The sequence below is a fragment of the Melopsittacus undulatus genome, chromosome 2 (assembly GCF_012275295.1).
Source record: "Melopsittacus undulatus isolate bMelUnd1 chromosome 2, bMelUnd1.mat.Z, whole genome shotgun sequence".
Taxonomy (NCBI): Eukaryota; Metazoa; Chordata; class Aves; order Psittaciformes; family Psittaculidae; genus Melopsittacus; species Melopsittacus undulatus.
In genome coordinates, this window is record NC_047528.1 from 103,177,204 (window position 1) to 103,189,633 (window position 12,430).

The 12,430-nt window shown below is 43.8% G+C and overlaps 1 protein-coding gene across 1 annotated transcript in view; it reads right to left on the reverse strand.

Annotated features, from left to right (window-relative positions):
* IMPG2 (interphotoreceptor matrix proteoglycan 2) overlaps positions 1 to 12,430 on the reverse strand; it is a 59,405-nt gene that overhangs the window by 20,119 nt on the left and 26,856 nt on the right. The window contains exons 9-10 of the mRNA XM_005151758.3: positions 9,931 to 10,092; positions 85 to 143 (exon numbers count right to left, since the gene is read on the reverse strand). Of these exons, the coding sequence (XP_005151815.2) occupies positions 85 to 143; positions 9,931 to 10,092 (221 nt within the window). The remainder of the gene's footprint in view (positions 1 to 84; positions 144 to 9,930; positions 10,093 to 12,430) is intronic.

Sequence of the window (12,430 nt, forward strand, 5' to 3'; positions counted from 1 at the left end):
CATTTTTCCAAGTATGGTGCTAGCACATCACACCATCAGACATAACCAGTTAAAATTACCATGTGTGCATCAGTAACTTTTTACCTGTAATCCAGGATGCGGATGGTTTTGTATCCAGGTAGTCCTTCAAATACACTTTCAATCTATTTTGAGGAGAAAATAAAAAATTAACATGGAAATTCCTCCACCTTTCTCATTTAGTGAAAAATCAGGAAGTATTTTCAACATTTTCTAAAAATTTATCTGAGTTATTACATCTAATAGGAGAAAAATAGTTGAATATTCTCTCCTCATGGAAGAAGAGTTTTGGTAGCATTGTTTCATTATTAGAAAAGGAAAAGTATTAAGAACAGCATCCAGTATTCCCCAAGAATGATATAGAAACATTCAAAGGGAGGGGAAATTCAAGAAGACTCTGCAAGGATCTGCACTGCCCATAGCAGAAGATATTTTTCCTCTTATCTATACAACATGAACTTTCCTATGCCCAAAATGTTTCCATTACTTCACAAACCTCTCTGGGTTAAAAGGAATTTAGGAAAATGCTTTGGACCTTTGCAACTGAAACAAGAAGAGTAGTAGTCACTGTAGGAACAGGGACCTCTTGGACTCCAAAGAGGCACTAATGCATTACATAGTGCAAAACACACCTCATCTTCATTGCCCTGAATATACAAAGGGCTGAGGAGTGATTGGCAGTACTACTCAAAAAAAGACAAATGGGGGCAGCAAAATCGCAGCACATCCAGGCTTAGTTCAAATAGTCAACTGTGTTATACAAGACAGAAACCCAAGAAATAGAATATTAAAGGTACATGGTGGTTTGGGTTTGGTCTGTCTTCCTCCCCAAAGATCCTTGCCAGTTAAGGATTATTTTTTACTCCTCAAATTCTCCTTCCCCTCCCCAGTCTCCCTCTCTATTTTTAAACTCTCTAGTGAGACTTAGTCGATCAAAGTGTTGCTGACTTTCTTTTTTGCAGGACCTTCTTCATCCAAGCACAGAGAAAACCAAGCAAGGGATTAAAGGAGTGGAACATCAATGTTCCAGGTGGCCTCTGTCCCAACTGGTGTTTCTTACACTCTACAGCATTGCTACTTGGCCACACAACTAGGAAAATTAAGATGTCTAGCCTATGGTAGCAACTACTGACATTTGCAGTGATGCTTTTTGGCTGCAGTGAAGAGTACATCTCCCTCTCATCTGGCGTATGATCTGGCACAGGTTTAGCCCCAGTAAAAGGTATTCCACAGAGAACCCCAACTAGATGAGAATAAGAAAGAAGCAAAGCTAGAGAAAAGATAAGCCTCATGAGGCATCCTGGGTGCCTCGCTCAGGAGAAAGACAAACTCTGCCCCAAGAACATGATGGTAATTAAATTACGAAAATAGACAAAAAATAAAAATACAGGAAACAATAGGGAGAGGAAAGTTAGGAGACAGCAATATGACCATACTTTAAATATGTTTTTGTGTACAGGGGGGCAGTAACTTTGTAATTAAAACTGTAAATTTTAATTAAAATCAAATTAACTTGAAATCAAGTTTTAATTATGTATATGTGTGTATATGTATATGCACATATGTATATCCCTTTAAGTTGGTGCCTAACAGTCTAATCCATGGACCATTCCCACTGACTCCAGTGGGATTTAAAGATGTGTTTAAGAAGCAGCTGGAGGATTTTAAAATGTGCTCACATGCATTGCTAATTCTCTGCATAAATAAGAAGCAAGGGATGTCTTGGCAGCCTAAATTTCAGAGAGCCTCTCACTGCAGTGCAGAATGATTCATTTGAAGAAATGTCACTCCTGAGCAGAAATAATGAATGAGTTCTGCTACTTGCCACTTCTTCTGATTTCCTCATCTATCACCTACTCTGAATAGACAAATTCTCTAGAATGATGCCAGAGTTTCTTCTGCAGTCCTAACTCCGGCCACTGCAATCATTAAGATGTTCTATATTCCATTTCAGATCAGCTTCTATAGAAGACCCAGAGCATGCTGTTTTGGTTTAAGCCCAGCTGCTCCCACCCTTCTCCCCCACTCTGGTCCCAGAGGGATGGGGAGGAGAATCAAAAGAATGTAACTCCCACGGGTTGAGATAAAAGCAGTCCAGTAACTAAGGTATGACACAAAACCACTACTGCTACCACCAATATTGATAATGGTAAGGAAAATAACAAGGGAAGACAATACAACCTCTCACCACCCACAGACCGATACCCAGCCCGACCAAGCAGTGATCTAGCCCTTCAGGGTAACTGCCCCCTTCTACATCCTGGATATGATGTACTGTGGTATGGAATACCTCTTTGGTTAATTTGGGTCAGGTGTCCTGTCTCTGCTTCCTCTCAGCTTCCTCTCCTCCCTGGCAGAGCATGAGACTCAGAAAGTCCTTGGTCAGACTAAACATGACTTAGCATCAACTAAAAACATCAGTGTTGTCAGCACTGTTCCCAGGCCAAAAGTCAAAACCACAGCACTATCACCAACTACTAAGAAAGAGAAAAATGAATGCTACTGCTGAAACTAGGACAGTATCTACCCCTTATTCCATACCATTCAAATCTTCTTCAGATACCACATTTTCAATATACCGTCACTATTATATATATACATATATATCCACAGAGAGAGAGAGACAGAGACAGAAACATCATTCCTTAGTGCACGGACCAATCCCTATAAAGCTGCTGAGTCCATTTGGTCCATATTGTCAAGCTCCATCACTTGTAACAGTCTTTCAGGACAGGAGAGGCTGTGTGCAGTGTTAGATAGTTGCCTGCTGATGCTGATTATTCCTTTACTGCAGAAAGCATCCGGTTTCATAAAAGCTCATTCTTTGTTGGAATAATGGTTGGAGGGAACTCATGGCCAATCACTGGTGACCTGAAGACATCTAGTTGATGGGCTATAAAAGTGCTATATAGCAGGCAACAGTATACAATTGAGGTCGTTGGCTGTTTTCCCCTAAAATCAAATCCCCTTGAGGTATACATCGGACTTCCCCACCTTCCCGCGTTATCCACCAGCTATATCCAGGTCCCTGAGCAAAAAGCAATCCCATGCATAGATTTGCCTTTAACTGAAGCAGGAATAACCCAGACTGTCTTCCCCAGCAAATTCTTCATGTGCATCACAGGAACTTTGTCCCCCTCTACAATATGTAAAAGTTCTGACTGGGCTGGGCCAGCCCTGTTGGCAGATCCTCTGGGGTTGACCAACCAGGTGGCCCTTGCTAAGTGTGTATCCCAATGTTTGAAAGTCCCACCCATTGCTCTCAGTGTAGTTTTTAACAGCCCATTGTACCATTTGATTTTTCCAGAGGCTGGTGCATGGTAGGGGATGTGATATACCCACTCAATGTCATGCTCTTTGGACCAAGTGCCTATAAGGTTATTCCGGAAACAAGTCCCATTGTCTGACTCAATTCTCTCTGGGGTGCCGTTCACCGCAAAATCTGTTTCTCAAGGCTGAGGATACTGTTCCGGGCAGCAGCGTGGGGCACAGTGTGTGTTTCTAGCCATCTGGTGGTTGCTTCCAGCATGGTAAACACATGGGTGCTTGCCTTGGTGGGTTGGTGGGAGTGTGACATAATCAATATGCCAGGCCTCCTGATATTTATACTTCAGCCATCGTCCTCCATACCAAAGAGGCTTTAACCATTTGGCTTGTTTAATTGTAGCACATGTTTCACACTCATGAATAACCTGGGCAACAGTGTCCATCATTAAGTCCACCCCCCAATCACAGGTCCATCTATATGTTGCATCTCTGCCCTGATGGCCTGAAGTGTCATGGGCCCACCAGGCAAAAATAATTCACCCTTATGTTGCCAATCTAAGCCCATGTGAGCCACTTCAGTCTTTTGTTGGCTGTTCTGGTGTTCCTCAGTGGCCCAGCTCTTGGGTACATGAACATCTACATGGCGTACCTTCACCACCCCGTTCTGCACCTGGGCAGTGATATCTTGCCGCAGTGCAGCAGCCCAGATGGGTTTACCTCTGCACTGCCAGTCGCTCTGCTTCCATTGCTGCAACCACCCACAAAGGCCATTTCCCACCATCCATGAGTCAGTAAAGGCATAAAATACTGACCACTTTTCTCGTTTAGCAATGTCCAAGGCCAGCTGGATGGCTTTCACCTTGGCAAACTGACTTGATTCACCCTCTCCTTCAGCAGTTTCTGCAGCTTGTTGTTGAGGACTCCATACAGCTGCCTTCCATCGCTGATGCTACCCTATAATACAGCAGGACTCATCAGTAAATAAGGCATGCTGCTTTTCACTTTCTGACAGTTTATTATACGGTGGGGTCTCTTCAGCACGCATCACCTTCTCCTCTGGTGACATTCCAAAGTCTTTGCCCTCTGGCCAGTTCATGATGACTTCTAGAATTCCTATTCAAGCTCGTTGTGTAATTAGCGCAGCCCACTTACTCCATGTAGCATCAATTGCATGATGTGTAGAGGAGACCCTGCCTTTGAGGAGGAGCTGTGCTTCAGTGCCAACCACTTCCGAAGCAGCTCAAACCCCTTCATAGGCTGCCAGTATCTCTTTCTCAGTTGGGTCATAGCTGGCCTCAGATCCTTTGTATCCCCAACTCCAAAAGCCGAGGGGTCGACCTCGAGTCTCCCCTGGAGCTTTCTGCCAGAGGCTCCAGGTAGAACCGTTCTCCCTGGATGTGGTGTAGATTACATCCTTTATACCTGGCCCAGTCCGGACTGGTCCAAGGGCTACTGCATGAACTATCTTGTGTTTAATTTGCTCAAAGGCTTGTTGTTGCTCAGGGCCCCATTTAAAGTCATTCTTCTTCCAGGTCACATGATAGAGAGGGCTTACAATCAAACTGTAATTTGGGATGTGCATTCTCCAGAAACCCACAGCACCCAAGAAGGCTTGTGTTTCTGTCTTATTAGGTGGTGGAGACATTGCTGTTATCTTGTTGATCACATCTGTGAGGATCTGGCAATGTCCATCTTGCCATTTTATTCCCAAAAATTGAATCTCCTGTGCAGGTCCCTTGACCTTACTCCGTTTTATGGCCAAACCGGCTTTCAGCAGGATTTGGATTATTGTCGTCCCTTTCTCAAAGACTTCTTCCGCTGTATCGCCCCACACGATAACGTCATCGATGTATTGCAGGTGTTCAGGAGGTTGCTCCTGTCCCAGTGCCATCTGTATCAGCCCATGGCAGGGCTGTGTTTCCACCCCTGGGGCAGTCGGTTCCAAGTGAGCTGGACACCCCTCCAAATAAAAGCAAACTGTGGCCTGCACGCTGCTGCCAAAGGAATTGAGAAAAATGCATTGGCAATATCAATTGTGGCATACCACCTGGCTGCCTTTGACTTCAGTTCATAATGAAGTTCTAGCATGTCCGGTACGGCAGCACTCAAGTGTGGTGTGACTTCATTCAGGCCACAATAGTCTACTGTTAGTCTCTGCTCTCCTTTAGACTTTCGCACTGGCCATATGGGGCTATTAAAGAATGAGCAGGTCCTACTGGTCACTCCTTGACTCTCCAGTCTACTGATCAGCTTATGGATGGGAATCAGGGAGTCTTGGTTGGTGTGATATTGCCATCAGTGCACTGTTGTGGTCGCGATTGGCACTTGTTGTTCTTCAACCTTCAGCAACCCCACAACAGAAGGATCCTCTGAGAGACCAGGCAAGGTGGACAGCTGCTTAATTTCATCCATCTCCAAAGCAGCAATACCAAAAGTCCATCGGTATCCTTTTGGGTCTTTGAAGTACCCTCTCCTGAGGTAGTCTATGCCAAGGATGCATGGAACCTCTGGACTGGTCACAATGGGGTGCTTTTGCCACTTCTTCCCAGGCAGGCTGATTTCAGCCTCCAGTGCAGTCAATTCTTGGAATCCTCCTGTCACTCCAGAAATATAGATGGGTTCCACCCTTGACAGCTTGATGGCATCAGGGTACATTGTGCACCGGTATCTGCTAGAGCCTTATACTTCTGTGGGACTGATGTGCCAGGCCATCTGATCCACACAGTCCAATAAATCTGATTGTCCACCTGGCTGGAGGCAGGGCCCCACTAACAGTCATCATAACGTTGGACACTTAAGTCTTGTAGAAAGGGATTATTCTTCTTTATCACAGGAGCTGAAGTAAAATCAGCTCTTTCACTTCATCTGGGAACTTGCTCACCAGAGACTGAAGCCACAGCTTTCATGGGATCACAGAATCCCAAAGGTTGGAAGGGACCTCATCCTTGACCTTTGCTCCCCTCTTCAATTCACGCACCCATTCCTCCAAAGCTGAGGTGGGCTTTCCATCCCACTTTGTCATGTCTTCTCCGTGATCCTGCATGTAAAACCATAGGGTGGCCTGTGACGTATACTTTCCATATCTTCTCTCTTGAACAGTAGGACGCCTTTTGTTAATAGCTGAGACGTCTATTGGCACACATGAGGAGCTGGATAGATCAGATAGATCGTTCCTCAACTGTCTGAGATCCTGGGACAAGTTTTCCACAGCTAAAGTGATGGAAGGGGTGAGATTGTCTGCAAATTCTTGGAGTTTAGGAATCATTTCATCCACTGTTAGTGATACTATGTCATTTCAGGTTACTGTTGCCAATGAATGGGCATATGATGAAGGTGCATTCTGTGTGAGTTTTCACCACATGGGCACAATCGACTTCATCTGGGTCTATGGGTATACCCCCATTATTCAGCTTGATGTACAATAGATCATCTCTATGATGGCTGATTCCCTCAGAGACTGGATGCCTTTCTCTAGGTACTCCACTTGGCCGAACGACTCATAACATTGTCCTTGTATGGAAACCTGTCTTTCACAGCTGCCAAGAGCCACATCTGAGGACTAAGGGACTTTTCCTCACTTGCAATTGCTTTGTCAATTCCCCCTTCCCTAGGAAGTGATCCCAGCTGCTCGGCTTCCCTACATTATGGTTCATGACCGTGTGCCCTATTGTCCCAGCATTGGAGCAACCATGTGATGATGTGCACCCCTGGTTGACACCTAAAATCTTTTCACATATTCTGTAACTTGGTTGAGGTCCAAGGTCAAGAAGTCACCTCTTCTGCTTCTTCTTTTTCTTCATCATGTGATGATGACACCTGATCAGATGCTATCCCGGGTAGAAAGTGCATTGCCATTGCTTCTTCATCTTGTTCCTTCATCTTTCTTGGTTTTTTTTTTGCTTTTCTCCTTGCATAGAGGAGCAACCGATATTTGTACGAATTGGTCCTCTGGTTTAGCTGCATTATCTGTTGTCAGGGTTTGGGTAGCTGCTGTACTTGTCACTGGGGTTTGAGTAGCTACTGTACTTGTCGCTGGAGCTGGTGTAGCTGCTGTACTTGGAGCTGGAGTAGCTGCACTGCCATCAGATCCAGGGACACCTTTTTCCTTTTGAAGGTCCTGGATAGTGTTGAACAAAGCCCTGTAAGCATAGGCTAAGCCCCAGCACATTGCAATTATTTGTCCCTCTCTGGTATGCTATTCTGGTATGACCAGAATGACAACACACCTCATTTAAGTGTTTTATTAATTTTTCTAGATTTTGCACTTGTTTAGTGGTGAAATTCCAAAACACTGGAGGGGCCCAATGGCCTAGATACTTTCGATACTATCCCATACACCCTGCCATTCATGACTATCCAGCCTCGGGGAAAATCTCCTGGTCCTCCTATATCATCATTTAACCCTAGACAAGGCCCAAACCCAACTCTGCTCAGCTCTTGATATCAGACGACATGATCGTGAGTAAAACACACTCTGTATGCGTGCCAACATGGTGATCCCCCATCACAATCAGCAGGCAGGTCTCAAGGGTACCCAAAGGCCATTTAAAACCTTCAGAACTCTCAAAGGATGCTGTAAACGGTCTGGGGTGGGGGGGGGACGGGACTGGGAGCATGATAGAATGTCTCCTTCATGGGTTGGCCACCCGAGGAGGAGAAAAAAGATGTGTAATTGTTAAACACTTCTATTATATACCTCCCAAAGTATAAAGGTGGTGATTACACTGGGAACATAAGCCAGATCAATTTCATGATCAATGATTCTATTGTATTACAAGTCATTACCTTAAAGTACAATGAAACAAGAACCTTAGCCCAAGTTCCACACTTGATAAACACTAACACAGCAAATACCAGCTGTAAGTAAGGTACGATATGCTGAAACTGTGAGATCAAGAGCAACAACTCTGAGAGCCAATAAATCAGCATAGTGATGAATGAGTATTAATCCAAGACAATAAATGCTTATCACAAATACGATTAGACACGCTCTGGTCAGATCTGTCATTATCTCAACCCTTTCTGCTCCATGTTGGGCGTCAAAAAGTGCTGTTGGGGTTTAAGCCCAGCCATAAATCAGAACCACGCAGCCTCTTTCTCACTCCCGCCCTACCCCCCTACTCCGCTCCCAGAGGGATGGGGAGGAGAATCAAAAGAATATAACTCCCACGGGTTGAGATAAAAGCAGTCCAGTAACTAAGGTATGACACAAAACCACTACTGCTACCACCAATATTGATAATGGTAAGGAAAATAACAAGGGAAGAGAATACAACCACTCACCACCCACAGACCGATACCCAGCCCGACCAAGCAGTGATCTAGCCCTTCAGGGTAACTGCCCCCTTCTACATCCCAGGCATGATGTGCTGTGGTATGCAATACCTCTTTGGTTAGTTTGGGTCAGGTGTCCTGTCTCTGCTTTATCCCGGCTTCCCTCCTCCCTGGTAGATCTTGAGACTCAGAAAGTCCTTGGTCAGACTAAACATGACTTAGCATCAACTAAAAACATCAGTGTTGTCAGCGCTGTTCCCAGGCCGAAAGTCAAAACCACAGCACTGCACCAGCTACTAAGAAGGAGTAAAATTACTGCTACTGCTGAAACCAGGACACATGCCCACATGCCAGGACACAGGCAGATTCTGGTGGACCTGTACACCTTCTCCCTGCACTCCACGTTGATGCTGTGCTATACCTGAATTGCTCAAGCTTTCAGCACTGCCTCAGCACAGGGTGATGGCACTGAACTGCAGTCAGCATTGGAGAAGGCAGGCAGGCTGGTTTGCTAAGACCCTCAAATTATCTTTTTCACTCCCCAGTTTCAAACCAATTACATTATGGAAGTATTCAAACTGGACAATGAGGTTAGAAGGCACAGAAATAAACTCTTTGACAGACTAGTCACTAGAGAGAAGTTAGATACATCTTTAAAATGTAAGATTGTCAAGTCCTACAACTTTAAGAACTAATGATGTTGCATCAAGTGGCAAGCAATCTTGTCATTTCTCTCTGGGTTTAAATGCTCTATTGCAGTAGCACTGACAGAGGGAGGTACTGAACATTTTTGACAGGATGGTAAGGCCAAAGTTAGCCCTGGTAGAAATACATCTTTAAAAGGATTCAAGTAAGTGGAAATGTTTTTCATTTATTATTCTTTTGCTAACATGAGGCAAAGTAAATCAAGGAAATCAGAAAATTGCGGGGGGGAAGGGAGAGGGATGACAGGGGAGAATGAGAGAGAGAGAGAGCAGTTCTTTAGAAAGGTCCTCTTTAGAGTATATCTTAATTCAGGGGTTCAGCATAATTTGCTGATCCTCCCAAAGCATTATTTTACTTCCTTTGCCTGCAAAAATTATAACAAGCAGTTTAATGAGAAACGCAAAAGGAAAACTAGAGTAATTGGTCTTTGGTCATTGGCATTGGTCGCTGACTCCACACAATGTATGGAACTCTGCTACTCCAAAAAGGCAGCATGTGAAAGCAGTCTATTCTCATGGCAGATGAATGTTCTCCAGCCTGCCTCAGGCAACGAAAACCCTGAGCTGGTTTTGCAGAGCCCCTGAGAAAAAGGCAGTCCTCACACAGGTGCTACTATTGCTTTGAAGAGCCAGCAATAAGAAAAAAGAAGCCAGGGAAGGTAATGACCTGTGAAAGGATTTGTTCAGAGAGCAGCTGACGCCTCACGGCAGTTGGATCCTTCAGCTCCTCAATGTATGTCTCACCAAAAATCACAATGCTGAACTCAATCATCTGCTCAGTTACAGGTCTCACTAGCTTCTCATCCTGCTTCTTTATCTCATTATTGATCTGGAAGGGAAGAAAGAAGTGAGAAAACAAGAGGTAATTTAATGCCTTTATTTTTGTTGTTGTTTTGCCCTTTGTTTTTTTCACAGGAAATAAATCCTCATTACTTACCACAGACTAAATTCCTACCTGTCCTGGATTTACTCCATGTAAAAAGCATCCCTAGATCAGCTACACAGGGTGCTAGGACATCTAGATATGCTTTGCCTAGAAGGGTTGTACCAAGATGATCCTGAGGTCCCTTCAAACCTGGTATTCTATGATCCTGTGTTTGATTCTATGATCTACATATGTACAACATATGATTCTGTGGTCTGCTATTTGACAACAGCACACTACATTCCCAACCTTCAGTCCAAACATCTTTCTTACACAGGCCTTAAACTTCTCCCATTACTGCACACGTGGAGGTTTCTCTGACTCATTGTGGGGAAGAAAAACTGAGCCTTCTCTATAAAATGTATGGACAGGAACACCTCAGGGCACTATTGGTGGGCTGCACTGATGGTCATGGTACTTAATGACCTGAGAAAACCTCAGTCCAAAGCATAGCATGCTCACCTGCTTGCCTTGCACTGTAATGGAGTGCTAATGAAGCCTTAGGGACAGAAGCTGCAATTAATGATACAATCTACAAAGAAAACCATTCTTTGAGAATTCGTGTATTGCAGATAATTCTATTTTCCATTTGCACATCTTTACTCCAGTGCCAGGCCATTTAGTTGACCTCAGTTACAAACAGAAATCCAGTTGTATGAGATGTTCATGAGGCAGTTTAATAGCACAATCATTCAGACATTAACAGCGAACTTGAGCCCCGTCAGAAAGAGATTGATTCACCCCAAATTTATTTGTTTATAACAAGGCTCCTACTTACTATTCCACGTGGAAGACAAGTTACCTTTGCCAAGTTACATTCAGAACAATGCCCTGTGTTGTTCAACCTGAGCAAGTGAAGAATTCCCCTAGATATACACAATGGGCACTGGGAGATATGCAGGGACCTCTGCTGAGCTGAAGTGATGGGCTTCAACTGTTAGGTCAACAGTTGCTCAAGAAGCCCCACAGCAGTGGCTGCCCAATGCATCAGGGAAGCATGTGTCTATCAGTTGTGCCTGCTATGGGCAGCAATGAATTCCAAGTTTTAATTTTATTTGAATGAATGAGCAACACAGGAAGAGTACTTCCTGCTTAGTTCCGTAGGATTTTACAACTACTGCAGTATTCTTTGTAGTATACTAAAAGACATGAGGAAAACCATATCTTCTTTCACGGTTTTGTTCTAAAACAAAAAATTGCTATTGTGGGGGAGGGAAGGATAGGCTGGCTTAAGTTAACTTTAGCCAAATAGCCAAGTGTCTTTGGCTATTTACATGCAGGTATTGCTTTTTCCTCATTAAAGAGAAAAAAAAAAGAGAGCCAACAAAAGAGGCCTTTCTAGCAAAACTGCAACCCATGTTATATATGGTGCAGGAAATGGAAAAACTTTTCCCCAGAAAGCTTATCAGGCATCGGTGAGCAACTTACACATTGTTTAAGGACCCTCTAAAAGTTTTTAGTTAAATTCTCTCCCTCCCCTCCATACCTTTTTTTACTAGACAACTTTTTAAGGACCATAATGACTGGTACACTACTTAAAGATACTTATAATTTGAGAGATACATACTTAGCAGGCATATATGTCCTCCTACTATATAGCTGTTTGCAATGCAACGTAGTTTCAATCATTTATCAGTCCTCCAAAACCAAAAGTACAGTCAACATCTGAGTACAGAAGGTCCTTCTTGGTCAATGTAATCTGCTATGCATTTTGGCTGCACAAAGCAATGAGGTGTGGTGTAACTGTATAGAGTGAAAACCACTGTAGTAGCAGCAGCAATCTGACTCTGATTTCTTTCTGATTTACTGAGTGATCCCATTCTCTGCCCAGGCAGAAATACTTCAGGCAGTTCTGTTTCACAAAATAATAGAGGCATTCATGGGACCAAACCACAAGCATCCCTGGTACCTAATATAAAGTCAGACCCTGGACTTGAGTCAGAAGCTGTCTGCCTGTTTCATATTCAGTATTCTTGGAAGCACAATATCAGAGCTCCACAGTCAGCCCTGAAGCTGTAGTAGAACGTATAGTTTGGCCTAGCTTTGTTTCATGGCCACAGCAGGTAACAGAACAGTGCACAGTGAAACCCAGTACCATAAATCAGCTCCTACTTAAATGCAGCATCTATAACTTTGTAACCTCAGTAATCAACCAAAAATTTCGAGTTTATAAGAAAACAAAAGCCAGCTGGTTCATACCACTGGTTTACAAAATTTTCTTCAGTCATGTAGGCCCATGAAT